We start from the raw sequence: 22,286 nt of genomic DNA, 5'->3' as shown, positions 1-22,286 counted from the left end.
ACTATATATTTTTTAGTGATCCAATACATAATATGGTACATTTATCATAATTTGGTTGTAATCCAGAGAGGTTTGAAAATGTATCTAGATCCTCTATGAGGGATTCAAGTTGTGGATTTAAAAGAATACATGAATCATCAGCGTACAATTTTACATTTAAGTCATTTAGCAGACGCTCTTATCCAGGGCAACTTTCAAATTGGTCTCTTCATGAGCAGAGCAGCCCAAGTTATGTAAACTCAGAGCCACTCAGAGCCATGCAGAACGCATGCAGAGTGAGCTATGCACAGGGACCGAGTGACAGACGGAGCGGCGCAGTTAATGGACTTACTAATGGAGGAAGTTATTTGGGGTTTCAGCAAAAGCAATCGGGCCTGGGTAGTGTAGGACCTGAACATCGAGGGCCTGGGTAGTGCTGGACCTGAACATCGAGGGTCTGGGTAGTGCTGGACCTGAACATCGACGGCATGGGTAGGGCTAAAAATTCATTCACGTGCAGGGCTCTAATGTGAGGTCCTCTCTGAAAAACTGTACTAATCTTATCAATCAAGTTAGGAACTTAAACAAAATAAGACGTTTCATTTTAGCAGATGCTCTTTTCTAGAGCGACTTACAGTTAGTGAGTGCATACATTTTCATACTGGCTCCCCGTGGGAATCGAACCCACAACCCTGGCGTTGGAAACGCCATGCTCTACCAACTGAGCTACATGACATCGTGTACGTTTTCTAGTGTAAGAAGGTACTTAGTGTCACATTTTACTAGTGCAAGAATTGTGCAAAGCACAAAAAATACCATAATCTGGCCATAGGGCTCTGGTCAAAAGTAGTGCACTATAGAGGGAATAGAACCATTTGGCTTCCATCCTATCTTGTAAGGCTTCTGGTTTAAGATGGTACTTGTTGTACCAAAAATATGTTGTCTTATAAAGTTAATGTAAAGGGTTCATTTAAAAGACTGATATTCCTTCCTCCATTTCCCAGAAATGGACCGGTTCATATAAATTGTACAGCATATCAAACCAACAATAAATAAAGCCAATCATTAAAAGTTTAAATTCTCTCAGGATTTCTTCATTTATTTATTTGTATGGAATGGGAAGCAGTTCCTGTAGGACAGTAAAGAAACTGTCAAAGTATTTTTAACGTCTTCATTCCAACGCCTTTCATCTACGAGCAAATCTACAATTAGACAAAAAAACAACATAAACATTAAAAACATGCAGAACCACCAGCAAATAATTAACATTCAGTGAATGAGAGAGAATGTGTGTGTTTACCAGGGTGGCACATTTGATGGGAGCAGTGCCTGGTGGAGTCTCAGTACCCTTGATCTTCTGTCCATTACAGGTCACACACCAACAGGAACCTACCAGAAATGGACATGTTAAAAACCTGTTGCGTATACAATATTGACATAATTACAAGCGTTACTGTAACACAAAATGAATTGTCACCTTTAAATGACTTGGAGAATTTAGTGTGTGTGTGTTTGTGTGTGAGAGAGTGGTAACCTGTAGATCCCCAACATTGCTCAGGGGTGTATTGTCCCTTGCAGTCACAAGTTGGGATGTAGGCTGTAGGCGGCCTGTTTTTCATGGCATCTCTAGCACGCTCACAGGGGGTCTTGGGTCGTATCGTACAATCTGGATACACAGGTAACACACATTGTAATGTGGACATTACATAACATTGCTGGACATGCATTCTGGAAGCTTGGGGTGCGTCCCAAATTGCACCCTATTCCCCTATGGGTCCTGGTCAAAAGCAGCTTACTATACGGAGTAGATGTAACCTAGGTTTCCCTCCAAAAACAGATACCAGTCTCAAGGGACTTCCTGGCTAAATATTGAAATTCTGCTACTTGTTTAAAGTCCCAGTGCAGTCAAAATTCAGTTTTGCATCATATTGTACAACAGCTGATGAAACTAAGACTGTAAAAGTGGGGTAAATTATATCAGTGTTATTTCCTGGTAGTTGGTTGACAATCCAATCATGCATCCATCCAGTTGAAGGACCAAACCTTTCATATCAGAATACCTCAACACTCCAGCATCTAGACACCAATATACATCTCTGGAACTAGAAGAGTGGCATTTGGCCAGTAACCGAAAGGTTGCTAGTTCGAATCCCTGAGCTGACAAGTTGAAATATCTGTCTATGTGCCCTTGAGCAAGGCACTTAACCCTAATTGCTCCAGGGTTGCCGTTGATAATGGCTGACCATAGCTGTGACCCGACTCTCAGGTAGAGTGAGATATGCAAAAACAAGACAGATAAGCTCCCAGCAATGTTTAAACAATTTATAAAATGTCTTGGTGAGTAAGTCTGAGGGATGTCTCACTTACCTCCCAAAGCAAAAGCCGTGCTGACAAGCAGAATGATGGTCAATGTCACCATGGTGATAGTCTCCTGAGAGAGAGATTAGTTAAGCATTAGAATCAGCTGTGATTGTACAGTAATACTTCAAATTAGTGGAATGGCTGGGGGGGGGGTTAAGGAAACCCTGTGTTAGGGTCTTCATTCTATTGAAGGTGGGGTGAAAGGTCAATGTCTTAAGGCTGAAGGGGAGGTTGTGTTGCTAGGAGAGGAGAGGAGCTTCTGTATTTCTGGAAGAACAGGACAATGGAGTAGATTAATGGGTTCATGGCCATAACTACATCTGAGTACACAGAGGTCCGGACCAAAATAAAGAAAATCTATTATGGGTCAACATCTAAATATTGCTCCCATCGTTGATCAAGAATTTAAGCATTCTGAGCTTTGATCTGACTGACAAGTTGAATCATGAACAGTGGTTTGTTCGTCATGTTCGTTTGAGTCCCCCCAGATTTGTTGCACGGATGTGACTTTTAGCAGCATACTCACCACTCTCTCGAACCACCATTCACCACTCTAACTCTGCCCTCTCGTGGAAACGAACTACCCCAGCTCGGAGTTGGCTCACTAGAGAGGTAAGCAAAACTAGAGACGCTGCTGACAGTGTGTCTGCGAGATGACGGACAATAGGCCATTTTGAAACCGTCCCGTGACTCCTGCCGTGTCTACAGACATAACGCAAAGAACATGAAAAAGACTCAGAGAACGAGTGGACAACTGGTAGTCGCTTATAGATGTGTCAGTCAGGTGGCTAGGTGCTGGAAGAGACTTCTATTGCCGTAACGTTGAAGGGCTCTGGTTAGTATAGCAGACTAAACTCCACGGTGAAGGAAGTTTATAATGAACTCCACCTACGGAGTCGAGCAGAGACCAGGCTTTGTGGAATCTAGATCCGACTACGTCGATTCACCCAAGGTCATTACTTCAAAACTGTTTCATCATGAAACGCCTACCTTGTATCCATGTTTGTCCTCTCTAGTTACTTGCCTTTCTTTGTTTGCTGAAATCCATTGTAACACCGGGAGTCAGGACGCAGACGGTGAGTTTAATCATATAAATCATGTAGCTGAACAAAACCAACACTGCCTGTTGACTGAGGATACTGAGGGCTATATGAAGGGAGAGTAATCAAGGTGATGATGAGGTCCAGGTGTGTGTAATGATGGTTGCCAGGACAGGGTGGTTAGTAGACCGACGACGTCAAGCGCTGGAGCAGGTGTGACATCCATACTTTTTCAATAAACATTAATCAAATACAACCACCGACTTTTTGCTCATTTCAGTGTCACGAAGATGGCAACTGTGTCAATTTAATCTCCGATGAGGTTTATAAATGAAACCTAGGTTATAAAATGATTTCTCTCTGTCTCGTTATTGCTCAGTATCTGGACAGAAAATGTGCCAAGTCAACAACGTTATATGCCAGATTTAGTGTTTATTTGAACCTGAAATGATCTGTGAAATGTTGTTGGTCGACACACCCTCTGTAGATTGTGTGATTTGATTGGACAATGAGTGTTTTCGAGACCTAGGCCCACGTCATCGGAGATTCAATTGACACATGCGCATTTGCACTACGTTGCCATATTTGACAAACAGAAAAAAGCAAAAAGTCGGTAGTGGAGTTCATCATGAACTTCCTTCACCATGGAGTGGATTTTAGTTTACTACGGGTAGAATTACTTAGCCAGCTAGAAGGATGACGTAAGAAGCTAATGTTACTGAACATTGAGGGTCTGGGTAGAGTAAGCCAACTGAGAGACCTGAGCCCTAGGACCATACGTCGGGACTACCGGCCGTGTTGACTCCTTGCTGTCCCCAGTCCGCCTGGCCTTGCTGCTATTCCAGTTTCAACTGTTCTGCCTGCGGTTATGGAACCCCTACCTGTCCCAGACCTGCTGTTTTCAACTCTTAATGATCGGCTATGAAAAGCCAACTGAGATTTATTCCTGATTATTATTTGACCATGCTTGTCACTTATGAACATTTTTGAAAATCTTGGCATGGTTCTGTTATAATCTCCACCCGGCACAGCCAGAAGAGGACTGGCCACCCCTCATAGCCTGGTTCCTCTCTAGGTTTCTTCCTAGGTTTTGGCCTTTCTAGGGAGTTTTTCCTAGCCACCGTGCTTCTACACCTGCATTACTAGCTGTTTGGGGTTTTAGGCTGGGTTTCTGTACAGCACTTCGAGATATTAGCTGATGTACGAAGGGCTATATAAAATAAAATTGATTGATTGATTGATTGATTGTTACCTCAACAGGAGCAAGAGAATAGGCTACTAACTTCTCATAATAACGTTGCTTTACAGAGAGTACGCTATTGAGACAGTGAGGTGGCACTCAGTGGTGAAGCTGAGAGAGAGAGAGAGAGAGAGAGAGAGAGGAGAGGAACCAAAACAGAGAGAGGTTACTACAGTGGTTCCCAAACTTTGGGTCAGAAGCAATCGGGTCTGGGTAGTGTAGGACCTGAACATTGAGGGTATGGGTAGTGTAGGACCTGAACATTGAGGGTCTGGGTAGTGTAGGACCTGAACATTGAGGGTATGGGTAGTGTAGGACCTGAACATTGAGGGTCTGGGTAGAGTAGGACCTGAACATTGAGGGTCTGGGTAGAGTAGGACCTGAACATTGAGGGTATGGGTAGAGTAGAACCTGAACATTGAGGGTCTGGGTAGTGTAGGACCTGAACATTGAGGGTATGGGTAGAGTAGAACCTGAACATTGAGGGTCTGGGTAGTGTAGGACCTGAACATTGAGGGTATGGGTAGAGTTGGACCTGAACATTGAGGGTATGGGTAGGTTCATTTTTGCTAGTTTTTTTTCTCCAAATAGCATTATATATAAATGCACTAAAGTCAAAAGTAGTGCACTGGAAAAGGGTTTCATTTGGGACACAGTATTGGAGTCTAAAGCAGGCCCCCTTGATAACCTGACCAGTCTACTATCACGTCCATCTTCTAAATTCAGGCTGCTGTAGTGACCTCTGACCTCATCTAGTCTAATGTTGTGGAAGAAGATTTCTAGTGTAAGAAGATACTTAGTGTCACATTTTACTAGTGCAAGAATTGTGCAAAGCACAGAAAATACCATAAATATCATAATAATCTGTCCATAGGTGTCTGGTCAAAAGTAGTGCACTATATAGGGAATAGTGAAAAGAGTACCATTTGGCATGTACCCTATCTTGTAAGGTTTTTTGTGTAAGATGGTACTTGTTGTCTGAAAGAGTTAATTTAAAGGGTTAATTTAAAATATTGATATTCCTTCCTAGGGTTGTGGTGGGCACCAAATTTTAAAATAAAATAACAGTAGGGAGGCTATATACAGGGGGGGTACCGGTAGAGTCAATGTGCCGGGCACAGGTTGGTCGAGGTAATGGAGGTAACATGTACATGTGGGTACAGTTAACCTCTTAAGGATGGGACCCTTTTTTTCAATTTTCACCTAAAATAACATAACCAAATCTAACTGCCTCTAGCTCAGGACCTGGAGCAAGGATATGCATATCTTTGATACCATTTGAAAGGAAACAGTTTGTGGAAATGTGAAATGAATGTAGAAGAATATAACACATTAGATCTGGTAAAAGATAATACAAACAAAAAAACATGTGTTTTCCATCTTTGAAATGTACGAGAAAGGCCACAATATAATATTGCAGTTTAGGCGTAATTTAGATGTTGGCCGCTAGATGGCAGCAGTGTGTGTGCAACGTTTCAGATTGAGCCAGTGAAGCGTTGCAGTACTGGACTATTTTGTTTCAAGTCTGCCCAAATGTGCCAAATTGGTCGATTGATACATTTTCAAGTACATAACTATAGAGAACATACAAAAATTATATGGTAATACAAAATGTAAGTTTACACACTTCCAGGATTGTCATACATGATGGATAATTAGCTTATACACTAACTTTCACACATCTAGATGGCCGGGCGGGGTGGGTGTGGAGCCAGAGACAGCAGGGGTTCAAACTGTAGAACCCAGTTCCTACATTTTAATATAAAAATTGATTTTATCAAACAAAACAATGCTACATTTTATCTCAAGGTCCCATTAGGATGACAAATCAGAGCAAGATTACTGAATGTAAGTAGAGTGACTGTATGTAGAGGAAGATACCTGGTGAACAAGAAACTATGAAATCTGGAATTTACATTTCACCCCTCCCCCAAAACAGTCTAAAATGGATGTCATGTTGTGATCAATTTGTGTGCACGTCTGTCTGTCTAGATAATCTGCCTCGCAAAATGGGCACCGTACTGCCCCAGACTGGAAGTGGAGGAAACATGTATGAAGCCAGAGGTTGTGGCTGAACTAGATTTAATGATTTATTAATCACTGGTTAGATCAGTTTGCGTCGCTATCAGAACCATCTAGCGGATTATGGATGTAGCTTCAGAGGTGGGACATATGCTGCTAGCAGGTACCTCATTGAACCATTCGTCATCTCGCAAACTGTTGCTATGGAATGCCCTTAAACCTTGCTTCATTAGTTAATTAAAAGGTATAATGTTGGGCTGTCGTAGCCTACTTGAGATACTGCTGTTATTAGTTATGGCACTGGTCAATCATGTATGTTAATGTGGTGTATTCCCTCCAGGAACACAACAGCTATCAAGGCCTTACCTGCCGGCCGTTTGTACTGTGCCTTTATTTTTAGTTGGATAATTATAAAACAACCATATTGAAGTTTGTCTTCAACCATAGTTCCTGCATTCTGACAGATGCGTCGTAGTGACAATAACATAGCTGCAGGGAATTCCTCAATTTGTGAACCAGGCCTTAATTACTTCTGTATGTGTGGAGAGAAATACCCCCCCAGAAATTATCCTCACTGCATAGGGAATAGGGTGCCATTTTGGAAAGCAGACATATTCCTGTGGTGATCTACTGTATGGGGATGACAATATCTGGTATTCCTTAGCCCTTCATTAGTTGAATCTGCTCTGATTAGGTAGTCCTGGAATACATCTGATAAGTGGAATGGCTGGGGTACTTGGTGAGGTTAGGGGAACACTGCACTCCCCTACACTCTGATGGACTCACTGAATTTGTCTTGATGGTTTCTCTTTGTCTGTCTCAGGAGACTCACCATGGCCATGTTGACCGTTCTTCTGCTTCTCAGTGCTGCCTTTGCTCTGGGAGACGCAAGTAACAGTCCACTTTACATGATTCATTCTGTATTTGTTTTGTTGTAGCAGAGGTGACTGACTGATATACTAATAATATTGTAGATATGTCTCGACTAGCCTTTAAAGCCGGCTGCAACTTCTCTTTACAGTTTCATCAGGAAACCGCTTGTGTCCCCGCGGTTGGACTGACTATGCATCACGCTGCTTCATGTTTGTCAAGACTGCAAGGACCTGGCCTGAAGCAGAGGTATCATGCTTACTATCTACTGTGAATTAAGCAAAATAATGTTCAATTGAAATCAACTATTTTCTTTGACATTACCTTAGAAGTTATATTTTCTATAGTGGCAACACATGCCTCATGTAAAATACTGAACTTCCCTTTTAATCATTATGAAATGCGTTTGTCCCTTTCTACTGCTTTCTCTAGCGGTATTGTATTTCCCTTGGAGCAAACCTGGCGTCTGTGCATAGCTCTGAGGATAATACATTTCTACAGGATGTGGTGTCTTCCAAGACTGGCAGTTTCACTGCTACCTGGCTTGGAGGATTTGATACTCTTCCGGGACTGGTGGGAAAGGTACCCAGTTATCATACTTAAGTCAGCACGACAATGCCTTAATAGAAAATGATCCAAGTGACAGTCACCCAGTAACATTCTGCTGTTTTCATGTTATCCAGAGCGTTGGTGACTGCAACTATGGTGCTGCCAACAATTTACACTTTTTTTTCAGACATTTACTTTTACAGGCCATATTCAACGGGTGTTGCGCCTTTGTAAATTATTCAGCTGTCGCAGTGACGGTCTATTGAAATGGTTACATGTGGAGTGTCTTAAAACATGTAGCTAATTTAAACAATGAACCATAATCCCAACTCATGATGTTACTACCATGCATGAATCTGCAGGTAGCTAACCAACCAGGTTCACTGCTAGCTAGGTAGCTAACAGTACACTTGAACTTCAAATGAAAACGACTGTCAAAATTAGTAACGTGTCATATCTGAAAATGTAGCTAGCTACATATCTTAACCGTATACATTGCTTGACGCTTCACCCTATCACGGATGCCATGGTTGCCCTTAGTTTGAAGATGTAATCTGGAGACAGGAGTTTTCTCATATCCTTAGCTATCATACTCTAATTCCACTGATTTTAAAACTTTGTCCTCCAGAAAGTGGAGAGCAACACTTATGTAGTTGAACTACGCAATATAAATAAAGTAGCAATAGACAGGATTACCTACACATACTGACGTTTTCACATGTTGAGCTGCAGATAGTGTTAACTACATGGAAGTGGTGGAATCTTAACTTAACTGAAGTAGCAAAAGATCATTTCAATAAGAGTTCCTGGACAGCCAGGGGCACACTCCATGTACCATCTATAAATGCAGTATTTGTGTTTAGTGATTCCGCAAGCTTGATGGCAGCAGCTTTGGCGTCCATTCAGCTGTGACATGTTTTGAATTAGATTTGACCAACATTGCACAACTGTTAGGTCAATCCATTGTTTTGGTAAAAAGTGCTCTACTGCAGTAAGTTTGGTTTGGAGTTATTGATTGATGCCACTGCAGTGTCCATGAACACATGCTGGGTTATAGTGGGGTAGTATTGTAGGAAAGATCAGTATTCACTAACACACTGGGTATAGTGTCTAGAACCAAAAACGGTTCTTCGGCTGTCCCCATAGGAGAACCCTTTGAATAACACTTTTCCACCGAGGGAAAGCCTCTAAGCCGTGTTCTACCTGGATCCATAAAGGGTTCTGCTAAGGGGACAGCCACGGAGCCCTTTTGGAAACCCATTTTCTAAGGGTGTAGATGGATCAGTATCCATTAACACAGTGGGATTTCTTTCATTCTGAGACCTCACTACTTCCCCACAGGACAGGCTATGGTTATGGAGTGATGGAGCTAACTTTGATTACCAGAACTGGAATCAAGGAGAGCCCAACAACAATGGTGGCAGAGAGCCATGTATTGTGATGAACTTTGGAGGTACAGTAAGCCCACTATCACGTTCAACTTTATTCATAGTCCATTTAACAAATCTCACACTATATTCTGTTGTGTTTAATTTCTGTCCCGTGTTTCCTCTGAAGGTGAACACGGCTGGAACGATCTAGAATGTGGAAACGTATTGCCCTCTGTGTGCTCCCGGAGAACCAGTTAAATCAGCAAAACATCACCTGAAACCCAAAATGCTACTCTATACTGTCAGCATCCTAACTGAAAACTTGTTATGGTAAAGTCAAATACTTTGTGGAGATTATTTGTTGCTGTAAAATGAGTATTAGTTATTTGTTGGTCATAAATGTTGAGTAATGATTTTGTGGTTTGTCACTAAAACTGGTGTACACGTTACTTTGTCTCATGGGTTATTAAACATGAATGTTAACAAGGAGGCACGCTCCAGAGATAAGCTTCCCCTAAAGTGAATTGAACTTGACAATTAAATAATTACTCCTGCCTCAGAATCATGACAGTTTGGACAATCCTTGTCCGTTAGGAACACTTCATTTTTTTTTTAGTGGTTGTGTGTAAAATGATTTTCATTTTATATTACATGTAGGGAAAATATTTGCTGTTGGAATTCTTTAAAATATTACTTATTTGCATGTCGGCGCTGTCTGGAGCAAGGTATCCCAATTCCAAACGCTCCCAAAAAGTATTACTGGGACATTCTGATTGAAATATCTTTAGTTTCTGACTTTAAAGAATCTTTCTGAAACTGATTCCTAAAAAATGTCAGGCTATTTGGTCATTAGTCTAAAATCCTAAATGGCGCAGGATCAGTTACACCATAAGAACCCCTTCATGTCCTCACATAAGAGACCTTGGTCTCAGGACTCCCTGATAAAATAAAGGTTAATTAAAATCAGTAGTTAAACAAGGCCACTCATGGTCTGGGAAGTTTAATACTTTTGATAGATCTGAACAAATCATTTGGAAATCACCAAGGTCGCAACCAGAAACTGTCAACTACATTTCCCTGATTTAAGATCGGATTTGAATGTTTATTTTCGTTAGGTTTTAGTCATAAAGCAACAAACTACATTGCTACTTTGAATAGCACTTAAATTAGATGTTATTGTTTACCTGTGGATGTATTTCAAGGGCAACCTTCAAACTCAGTGCCTATTTGCTTGAAATCATGGGAAAATCAGAAGAAATCAGCCAAGACCTCAGAAAAAGAATTGTAGACCTCCATAAGTCTGGTTCATCCTTGGGATCAATTTCCAAACGCCTGAAGGTACCACGTTCATCTGTACAAACAATAGTACGCAAGTATAAACACCATGGGACCACGCAACCGTCATACCGCTCAGGAAGGAGACGCGTTCTGTCTCCTAGAGATTAACGTACTTTGGTGCAAAAAGTGCAAATCAATCCCAGAACAACCGCAAAGGACCTTGTGAAGATGCTGGAGGAAACAGATACAAAAGTATCTATATCCACAGTAAAACAAGTCCTATATCGACATAACCCGAAAGGCCCCTCAGCAAGGAAGACGCCACTGCTCCAAAACTGCCATAAAAAAGCCAGACTATGGTTTGCAACTGCACATGTGGAAATAGATCGTACTTTTTTGAGAAATGTCCTCTGGTCTGATGAAACAAAAATAGAACTGTTTGGCCATAATGACCATCGTTATGTTTGGAGGAAAAAGGGGGTTGCTTGCAAGCCGAAGAACACCATCCCAACCGTGAAGCATGGGGGTGGCAGCATCATGCTGTGGGGGTGCTTTGCAGCAGGAGGGACTGGTGCACTTCACAAAATAGATGGCATCATGAGGAAGGAAAATTATGTGGATATATTGAAGCAACATCTCAAGACATCAGTCAGGAAGTTAAAGCTTGTCGCAAATGGCTTTTCCAAATGGACAATGACCCCCAAGCATACTTCCAAAGTTGTGGCAAAATGTCTTAAGGACAACAAAGTCAAGGTACTGGAGTGGCCATCACAAAGCCCTGACCTCAATCCTATAGAAAATGTTTGGGCAGAACTGAAAAAGAGTGTGCGAGCAATGAGGCCTACAAACCTGACTCAGTTACACCAGCTCTGTCAGGAGGAATGGGCCAAAATTCACCCAACTTATTGTGGGAAGCTTGTGGAAGGCTACCCTAAACATTTGACCCAAGTTAAACAATTTAAAGACAATGCTACCAAATACAAATTGAGTGTATGTAAACTTCTGACCCACTGGGAATGTGATGAAATAAATAAAAGCTGAAATAAATCATTCTCTCTACTATTATTCTGACATTTCACATTCTTAAATTAAAGTGGTGATCCTAACTGACCTAAGACAGGGAATTTTTACTAGGATTAAATGTCAGGAATTGTGAAAAACTGAGTTTAAATGTATTTGGCTAAGGTGTCTGAAAACTTCCGACTTCAACTGAACATAAGATCCCTTTCCAGTTAAAATTCAATATTTGCCAGTTTAAGACTTTTAAAAACTTTTTGGGAGAGTTTGAAATTGGGATCCCTTGCTCCGGACATCGGCATTTCTGGGCACGGAGCCGAAATAAATGCATAATATTAAAATGATTGTCCCGACTTTCATTAATCCCTGATAGACAGGAGTAATTATATAATTTTGGCAAGTTCAATTCAATTTACTTTAGCCTATTGAGCGCGCCTCCTTGTTAAGGATCGGACACTTTTTTTCAATTTTCGCCTAAAATGACATACCCAAATCTAACTGCCTGTAGCTCAGGACATGAAGCAAGCATATGCATATTCTTGATACCAATTAAAAGGAAATACTTTGAAGTTTGTGGGAATGTGAAATTAATGTAGGAGAATATAACACATTTGATCTGATAAAAGATAATACAAACATTTTGTTCGATCAATATATTATTGCACTTTAGGCGCTATTTAGATTTTGGCCACTAGATGGCGGCAGTGTGTGTGCAAAGTTTCAGATTGATCCAGTGAAGCTTTGCAATACTGGACTATTTTGTATAAAGTCTGCCGAATTGGTCAATTGATAAATTTTCAAGTACATACCTATAGAGAACATACATAAATGATATGGTAATACAAAATATAAGTTTACACACTCCCAGGAATGTCATACATGATGGATCATTAGCTTATACACTAACTTTCACACATCTAGATGGCCGGGCGGGGGTGGGTTTGGAGCCAGAGACAGCAGGGGTTCAAACTGTAGAAGCCAGTTCCTATATTTGAATATAAAAATTGATTTTATCAAACAAAACTATGCTACATTTTATCTCAAGGACCCTTAGGATGACAAATCAGAGCAAGATAACTGAATGTAAGTACATTATTTACCTTCAGAGGTGAATGTATCAAACCAGTTGCCGTGATAAGTTTTGTTGTTGTGCACTCTCCTCAAACAATAGCATGGTATTTTTTCACTGTAATAGCTGCTGTAAATTGGACAGTGCAGTTAGATTAACAAGAATGTAAGCTTTCTGCCCATATAAGACATGTCTATGTCCTGGAATGTTTGCTGTTACTTATAACAGTCATGCTAATCACATTAGCGCACGTTAGCTCAACCGTCCCGCATAAGGGAAACCGATCCCATAGAGGTTAACATTCATGTTGTTTGTGGAGTAATAAAACCTTTTGGGTTATAAAATACATTTATTCTCTCAAAGGATTGGACAATTAAAGGATTGGACAATTATGGCAGTTTAAAAACAACTCATGAGACAAAATAATGTGTACACCTGTTTTATTGACAACAAACCACAAAATCATTACTCAACATTTATGACCAACAAATAACTAATACTCATTTTACAGCAACAAATAATCTCCACAAAGTATTTGACTTTACCATAACAAGTTTTCAGTTAGGATGCTGACAGTATGGAGTAGCATTTTGGGTTTCAGGTGATGTTTTGCTGATTTAACGGGTTAAGCACATTTTACATTACATTTTAGTCATTTAGCAGACGCTCTTATCCAGAGCGACTTACATATTTTTTATACTGGCCCCCCTGTGGGAATCGAACCCACAACCCTGGCGTTGCAAACGCCATGCTCTATCAACTGAGCTACATCCCTGCCGGCCATTCCCTCCCCTACCCTGGACGACGCTGGGCCAATTGTGCGCCGCCTCATGGGTCTCCCAGTCACAGCCGGCTACGACAGAGCCTGGATTCGAACCAGGATCTCTATTCTCCGCCCAAGCACACCGAGGGCAATCTGTTTCCACATGCTAGATCGTTCCAGCCTTCTCCACCTTGAGAGGAAACACGGAACAGAAATTAACTCAGATGTAGTGTGTGTATCAGACTTATTTGTTGAAGTGGGCTGTGAATAAAGTTTAATTTGATGACTGGATAGTGAATGATAGTGGGCTTACTGTACCTCCAGAGTTCATCATAATACATGGCTCTCTGCCACCACTGTTATTGGGCTCTCCTTGACTCCAGTTCTGGTAATCAAACTCGGAACCATCACTCCAGAACCATAGCCTGCCCTGTGGGGAAGTAGTGAGGTCTCAGAATGAAAGAAAGCCCACTGTGTTAGTGGATACTGATCTATCTATCCTACAATACTAGCCCACTATACCCCGTGTGTTAGTAAATACTGATCTATCCTACAATATGTGCTTCCATTAAGTATTAACTCAGGTGTGTGAAGACATGCAATCAATGAAAAATATATATAAATGATTGATTTTGAAAATGTTGTATAATATTTATTTAAATTTGATCATGTAGATGGGTAGGAAAGAAATCCAATGTAATCTCTTTTTAGATTTAAATTTAAGGCAGCAAAATGTGAAGACTGTGCAAGGGGTGTGTAGACGTTCACTAGCGACTGTATCAAGAGAATGCGCCGTCATTCCTACGGCTTCTGAGCTGGCGGACTCACTAAACACAAATTCTGAATTTCTACATGGTACATATGTCAACATGTGTGAAAACAGCGTATTTCTACATTTTGTAGAAAAAAATAGGAAGCTAAAAAGTTATACCCGATGACATCTTCAACAGTTTCAAACACAGATTCGCGGAGACGTGGGGAACAAGAAAACTCCCTCCCTCTGGCCAAAAACTCGATGAAGGTTTGGAAAACCCCTGTTTTGGTTACTTTTAATCCTACCATGTGTAGAATTTTACTGGGTGACTTTCACTTGAGTCATTTTCTATTAAGGTATCTTAGCTGTGACTCAAGTATGATAATTGGGTACCTCTTCCAGTATTTCTTTAGGATCTTCAAACCCTCCAATCCAGGTAGGAGTGAATTCGCCAGTCTCGGAAAACACCACCCCCTGTAGAAATTGCGCATCCTCAGAGCTATGCACAGATGGCAGGTTTCCTCCAAGGGAAATACAATGCCGCTAGAGAAAGCAGCAGAGAGGGACAAAAGCGTTTCATAATGTAAGTATTAGTCAAGTTGTCCAGTCTTTGTGAGAATTTGTTTTCTGGACTCACACTATCAAATATTGTCCGTCGCAACTAATGCTCTTTTCAACAGGCTCTTAGAGGTGTTAGTTTATCTCTGTCTTGACCCGTGTCCTTTGGGTTCCATTATACAGGTGTCCTGACTCCACACATGAAATAAATATTCCAAACTTATAGAATATCCCAATTAAACAATAACTTAAAGGGGAGGTTCAGTAATTTACATGAGGCATGCAGTGCCTGTAAAAAAAAAGAAGCCAAATCATCTTCACGTTAACGTCAATTCAAGAAAGCGAGTTGATTTTAATTGAACTTCACCCTTTAAATTCACAGTAGAGGGTAAGCATGATACAGTACCTGTGCTTCTGCCCATGTCCTTGCTGTCTTGATAAACGTGAAGTATGGTCCTCGTACATCTGTAAGGAGAAGACTACCGACTTTAAAGGAGAGACTGACAAATCACCTTGCATCATAAATAATTACTCAATATTATTTTTATATCAGTCAACACACACCTCTGCTACATTTAAAATACAGAAAGAATGATTAATGTAAAGTTTGAGGTGGATTCTCGTACTTGCGTCTCCCAAAGCAAAGGCAGCGCTGAGAAGCAGAAGAATGGTCAACATGGCCATGGTGATAGTCTCCTGAGAGAGGGAGAGACACACAAACAGACAAAGAGAGTGAGAGAGAGAATCAGTCAAGACCAATTCAGTGAATACTTCAGAGTGTAGGGCCTCCTGTAGCTCAGTTGGTAGAACATGGCGCTTGCAATGCCAGGGTTGTGGGTTCGATTCCCACGGGGGGCCAGTATTAAAAATGTATGCACTAACTAACTGTAAGTCGCTCTGGATAAGAGCGTCTGCTAAATGACTGAAATGCAGTGCAGTGTTCCCCTAACCTTTCCTCAAGTACCCTCAGCCATTCCACTTATCAGAGGTACTATCACATTAGATTTTACCAATGAAGGGCTAAGGAATACCTGGTATCATCTTCCACCACATACAATAGATTAACCTAGTACAAAGGAATATGTATGCTTTCCAAATGTTACCTTATTCCCTATGTAGTGCACTACCTTTGACCAGGGTCCCCAGTACACTACATAGGGAATAGCCCACGGCCACAAAGGTAATATGGGCCCTGGTCAAAAGAAGCACACTACAAAAGGAAAAGGGTGCTATTTGGGATGCAGACAGATACAGTTTTAAATGCACAGATGTTAAGATCTCACCTTCACAAATCTTCAGTTGTAGCTTCACTTCTTCAGAGATCTTCAAAGGTCTTCACTGGGTCTCTCTCTCTCTCTCTGTCCTTTCTGTGAGTTGAGTTCTACCTCTCCCTCCTCTCCCTTTTAAGGACCAGTCCAGTCAGACCCCTCCCTCTCTCTCTTTCTGTCCAGCCCAACACCTGCTGGACCTGTCCGATAGCTACCTGTTTGACAGGGTTGGGTTCAATTCAAAGTGAAGGTAGTCATTTATATTTAAAAATGGAGCTACTTTTGTAACACATGTTGGGTCACAATATGGTTGTGGAGATTATCTTGAGCACTGGTGTCTAACTGAATGTTTTACTTAATTCTACCTAATTGGTGCTGATGAAGACTTAGTCTAAAGGGCATTATAGTGGCTTGGAAACACGATGACATTTCAGAAGGAGTCAAATAATGAGTAGGAAAACGTTTCATCATCATTGTGATGTCACCAGATAGACTTTAGATTCAGTATAACTTTAGCTAGCTAGCGCTGGAATTTTAAACTTTCATTTGAATTAACTGTCTTCAATTTGAATTAACTGCCAACCCCTGCTGTCTGTCTGTTAGTTCGTTTCTGAACTGTATTCACCCCAAACCACTGCATCAGAGATGGGCCACTTCACCCCTTAGGGGCCTACCAAGGTATGTCCCAAATGGCTCCCTATCCCCTATGATATAGTGCACTACCTTTGAACAGGGCCCATATGACTGTGGTCAAAAGTAGTGCACTATAAAGAGAGGAGGGTGTGATTTGGAACGCTAACCATGTAATTGAGCACATGTATTACACTGTCTTCTGTTGCTGTTTGTAACCTCATTTTACAATCAATTTAAAGAATCTACTTGGTTTTTTTCCCAGCGTGTCGTGGTCTTTGCATTTACAAGACAATAATTTCCAGCACCCTTAAGACCGTTGAAAATGCAAAAATAGGAGAGGAGAGGAGAGGAGAGGAGAGGAGAGGAGAGGAGGGAGAGGAGAGGAGAGGAGAGGAGAGGAGAGGAGAGGGTGATTTAGCCTTCTGTTTCCCATCAGACACAGCATGTCCCACCACTCCCAATGATTCTTAGCTAGCGGTGGCTAATGTTAGCGGAGGTTTGTAGTAGGTCTTTACATCATCGTAGTGCAAAAGGATTGTGCAAACTGCCAAAAAATACCATAAACCTCATAATCTCACAGTGTGATTTAATTTTAAACTTTATAAGGAGGTAATTACTTAACTAGAGTTTAGTAAACTGAGCAACACATAAACAGTCACCTCTAAAGGCGTTATACTGTTTGTCTAATTTAGCTCTGCCATTTCCTGGTGTCACGGTTTTCGGCCGAGGCTGCTCCTCCTCCTGGTTCGGGCAGGCTTCGCGATCGCCGTCCCCGGAGTACTAGCTGCCACCGCTCAATGTTTCGTCATGTATCACCTGTGTCCATTTGTGTGTTGATTGCGTGTGTTATAAGTTCCTTGTTTTGTTCTAGTATGATTGTGTGTTGTTATTTACTGCCACAGTGTCGGAGCTACGTCTTTGCTTCCTGTTTTGTTTTGTGTTTTAGTGTTTACGCGTATGCGTAATTCTCCCTCGCCTCTTTGTGTTTTGAGGTCGGAGGTTTTCCATTTTTTCTTTGGACTATTAAAATACTGTTGGACTTAACCTCAGTGTCCTGCGCCTGACTCCTCCACCACATCCACGTCGGTTTAGTGACACCTGGTTCCATTTCCATGGTTTTTAAGATTCTAAAATTTCCTCCTGATTTCAGTTAATGTGACAAAACAAGCAATGTAGAGTGTAGAGAATTGTTGTACCATCTAAACCTCTGTAAAATATATTCTCAATAACCAAAAAATTCTCAGGTGTTTGAAGCTTAAGTTAAAAATAAACCATATTGCACATAGAGCAGGTCAACTACTTATCAGACTCACTTTCCATGGGAATGACAGATCTATAACTTGACTATCTATCTGAAATGAGACCAGTCGTACAGCAAACTACATAATGGACCTATAAAATAAAACGTAATATAACTTGCATTATCCAGGTTTCTAATAAGCATCAATAAAAGAGACATTCCTAGCATCACACCCTGTAAGGCTGCTGGTCCAGTCCAGCCAGCACGGAACGTTGAAATGGAACAGGAATGTCTGTCATTCTAATTCTACAACGTCTCCATTCTATTCATTCTATTACAGGTGGGGTGAAAGGTCAATGTCTGAAGGCTGAAGGGGGAGATATGTAGTAGGACCAGGGTTGTGTTGTTAGGAGAGGGGGGAGGGGAGAAGAGGAGAGGAGAGGAGGAGAGGAGGAGAGGTGATGGGTCAATGTCTTAAGGCTGAAGTATTGGAGGAGAGATATGCAGTAGAACCAGCAGCACTCCTTTGTGAGGAGATGAGGGGATGAGAGGAGGAGAGAAGGGGGAGAGGGTGAATAGCTAGCATGCCATTCTTTGTGAGGGTGAAGCCTCTCTCTCTCACCACACCCAGACGTAAACATGACTTTCAGTATTTCTGGAAGAACAGGACAATGGAATAGATGGATGGAATCTAAAGTGAGGTGGGATGTGAAAAGAAAATAGGAGATGAATGTGAGGAGGAGAAGAGGAGAGGGGAGAGAAGAGAAGAGAGGGGAGAGGAGAGAGAGGAGAGAGAGGAGAGGAGAGAGGAGAGGGGGGATAAGAGAGGGAGGAGAGGGGAGAGAAAAGAGAGAGTGGAGAGGGGAGAGAGAGAGCGAAGAGAGGGAGGAGAGAGAGGAGAGTGGAGAGAAAAGAGAGAGAGGAGAGGGGAGAGGAGAAGGGAGAAAAGAGAGACCCTTCCCTAATTGGAGTAAACTAGTGAACAACAATGCTTAGGCCTCTACTTCCAGCTTATACGTACTATATACATTTTATGGACAGTCAATTTTACAATAATTCAATTTTGTTTGTTTTTACTCCTGAACTTCCTCTACCCTCAACCTCTCCGATCATTTTCATGATGTCCATCCGGTTTGCTTCTATATTTCATATCTTTCACAAAAGCTCTCAAACTATAACCTATATATACAGTGGGGGAAAAAAGTATTTAGTCAGCCACCAATTGTGCAAGTTCTCCCACTTAAAAAGATGAGAGAGGCCTGTAATTTTCATCATAGGAACACGTCAACTATGACAGACAAAATGAGAAAAGAAATATCCAGAAAATCACATTGTAGGATTTGTAATGAATTTATTTGCAAATTATGGTGGAAAATAAGTATTTGGTCAATAACAAGTTTCTCAATACTTTGTTACATTTACATTTACGTCATTTAGCAGACGCTCTAATCCAGAGCGATTTACAAATTGGTGCATTCACCTTATAGCCAATGGGTTAACCACTTTACAATGTTTTTTTTTTTATGGGGTAAGGGGTGTGGGGGGGTAGAAGGATTACTTTATCCTATCCCAGGTATTCCTTAAAGAGGTGGGGTTTCAAATGTCTACGGAAGGTGGTAAGTCACTCCGCTGTCCTGGCGTCGTGAGGGAGCTTGTTCCACCATTGGGGTGCCAGAGCAGCGAACTTTTTTGACTGGGGTGAGCGGGAACTGTGCTTCAGCAGAGGTAGAGGAGCCAGCAGGCCAGAGGAGGATGAACGCAATGCCCTCGTTTGGGTGTAGGGACTGATCAGAGCCTGAAGGTACGGAGGTGCCGTTCCCCTCACAGCTCCGTAGGCAAGCACCATGGTCTTGTAGCAGATGCGAGCTTCAACTGGAAGCCAGTGGAGTGTGCGGAGGAGCGGGGTGACGTGAGAGAACTTGGGAAGGTTGAACACCAGACGGGCTGCGGCATTCTGGATGAGTTGAAGGGTTTTAATGGCACAGGCAGGGAGCCCAGCCAACAGCGAGTTGCAGTAATCCAGACGGGAGATGACAAGTGCCTGGATTAGGACCTGTGCCGCTTCCTGTGTAAGGCAGGGTCGTACTCACCGAATGTTGTAGAGCATGAACCTACAGGATCGGGTCACCGCCTTGATGTTAGCGGAGAATGACAGGGTGTTTTCCATACCCTTTGTTGGCAATGACACAGGTCAAACGTTTTCTGTAAGTCTTCCCAACGTTTTCACACACTGTTGCTGGTATTTTGGCCCATTCCTCCATGCAGATCTCCAGTGATGTTTTGGGGCTGTCGCTGGGCAACACGGACTTTCAACTCCCTCCAAAGATTCTCTATGGGGTTGAGATCTGGAGACTGGCTAGGCCACTCCAGGACCTTGAAATGCTTCTTACGAAGCCACTCCTTCGATGCCCAGGCGGCGTGTTTGGGATCATTGTCAGGCTGAATGACCCAGCCACGTTTCATCTTCAATGCCCTTGCTGATGGAAGGAGGTTTTACATTTACATTTACATTTACGTCATTTAGCAGACGCTCTTATCCAGAGCGACTTACAAGTTGGTGCATTCACCCTTCACTCAAAATCTCACGGTACATGGCCCCATTCATTCTTTCCTTTACATGGATCAGTCGTCCTGGTCCCTTTGCAGAAAAACAGCCCCAAAGCATGATGTTTCCACCCCCATGCTTCACAGTAGGTATGGTGTTCTTTGAATGCAACTCAGCATTCTTTGTCCTCCAAACACGACGAGTTGAGTTTTTACCAAAAAGTTCTATTTTGGATTAATCTGACCATATGACATTCTCCCAATCCTCTTCTGGATCATCCAAATGCAAATGCAGGATTTGAGTCCCTGGCGGCGTAGTGTGTAACTGATGGTAGGCTTTGTTACTTTGGTCCCAGCTCTCTGCAGGTCATTCACTAGGTCCCCCCGTGTGGTTTTTTTGTTCACCGTTCTTGTGATCATTTTGACCCCACGGGGTGAGATCTTGCGTGGAGCCCCAGATCGAGGGTGATTATCAGTGGTCTTGTATGTCTTCCATTTCCTAATAATTGCTCCCACAGTTGATTTCTTCAAACCAAGCTGCTTACCAATTGCAGATTCAGTCTTCCCAGCCTGGTGCAGGTCTACAATTTTGTTTCTGGTGTCCTTTGACAGCTCTTTGGTCATGGCCATAGTGGAGTTTGGAGTGTGACTTTTTGAGGTTGTGGACAGGTGTCTTTTATACTGATAACAAGTTCAAACAGGTGCCATTAATACAGGTAACGAGTGGAGGACAAAGGAGCCTCTTAAAGAAGAAGTTACACGTCTGTGAGAGCCAGAAATCTTGCTTGTTTGTAGGTGACCAAATACTTATTTTCCACCATAATTTGCAAATAAATTCATAAAAAATGTTACAATGTAATTTTCTGGATTTTTTTTTCTCAATGTGTCAGTCATAGTTGACGTGTACCTATGATGAAAATTACAGGCCTCTCTCATCTTTTTAAGTGGGAGAACATGCACAATTGGTGTCTGACTAAATACTTTTTTTCCCCACTGTACTTATTATGGAGAGAGTATGCTTACATTATTAGTTATCTTGTTGTTATTAGTTGTTGTTAGTCCCATCCTTCAGCTCCTGTCAACACCTCCCATCTATCTCTTAACACCATCCATATAGGATTTCTATTTACCATATATATGTACTGTGATGTTTTACAAAAGTTCTGAACCTTTCTATTCTCATTTGTTTCTACAGACTGTTCATTTAAAATAAAATAAAATTCTAAAAAGTAATATATTATTGATCGATTGACTATGACTTTTCAGATCACCCAGTAGTGCTATCTGCAGGGTTAGCTCCAGGTAAATATTGCAAATCTTTAGCCATTCCTGGACGGGTAACCAAAAACAAGCTACAAATGGACAGTACCAAAATAAATGATCTAATGATTGTCTCTTCGCAGGCAAAATCTGCAGAGCTGGGAAGATTGTATCCCCATATAAATAACATTCTATTGGTATTAGTTTAATTTTGTCTGGCTTGCCGTTCCAAATAAAATGGAATCTTTTTTTCTCATAAAACAAAAACAAAAAAACTGTTCGCTAGGCGTAGGCAAGACCATAAGCAAATAGGTAAACTGGGATAATAAAGAGTTAATCAGGGTGAGTTTTTCCACAAATTGACACGTATTTACCTTTCCATGGTAGCAGGATCGTATCTACTTTTGTTAACTTTCTATTACAATGTATTGGAGTGAGATCATTTATTTCATTTGGGATATGTATTCAGAG

At 41.6% G+C, this 22,286-nt stretch overlaps 2 protein-coding genes and 1 non-coding gene across 3 annotated transcripts in view; 1 reads left to right on the top strand and 2 right to left on the bottom strand.

Annotated features, from left to right (window-relative positions):
• Positions 1-641: 641 nt before the first annotated feature.
• trnag-ucc lies at positions 642-714 on the bottom strand. The gene has a single exon. It is a non-coding gene; the product is annotated as a tRNA-Gly (tRNA).
• A 330-nt stretch (positions 715-1,044) lies between these two features.
• LOC121558540 (equistatin-like) lies at positions 1,045-16,240 on the bottom strand. The gene is made up of 5 exons (XM_045216586.1): positions 16,154-16,240; positions 2,347-2,410; positions 1,514-1,645; positions 1,280-1,368; positions 1,045-1,181 (listed from the first exon to the last, which is right to left on the bottom strand). Exons 2-5 carry the CDS (start codon positions 2,396-2,398, stop codon positions 1,170-1,172), a joined length of 285 nt encoding a protein of 94 aa, XP_045072521.1. The 5' UTR covers positions 2,399-2,410; positions 16,154-16,240; the 3' UTR covers positions 1,045-1,169.
• Positions 7,466-22,286, top strand: part of LOC121558541 (ladderlectin) — a 32,795-nt gene continuing 17,974 nt past the window's right edge. The window contains exon 1 of the mRNA XM_041871908.2: positions 7,466-7,533. The gene's annotated coding sequence lies outside the window, so the exon portion shown is untranslated. The remainder of the gene's footprint in view (positions 7,534-22,286) is intronic.

The sequence above is a fragment of the Coregonus clupeaformis genome, unplaced genomic scaffold, assembly GCF_020615455.1.
Source record: "Coregonus clupeaformis isolate EN_2021a unplaced genomic scaffold, ASM2061545v1 scaf0744, whole genome shotgun sequence".
Taxonomy (NCBI): domain Eukaryota; kingdom Metazoa; phylum Chordata; class Actinopteri; order Salmoniformes; family Salmonidae; genus Coregonus; species Coregonus clupeaformis.
The sequence above is the reverse complement of the archived record's forward strand: the minus strand, read 5'-3'. Positions and strand labels throughout refer to the sequence as shown.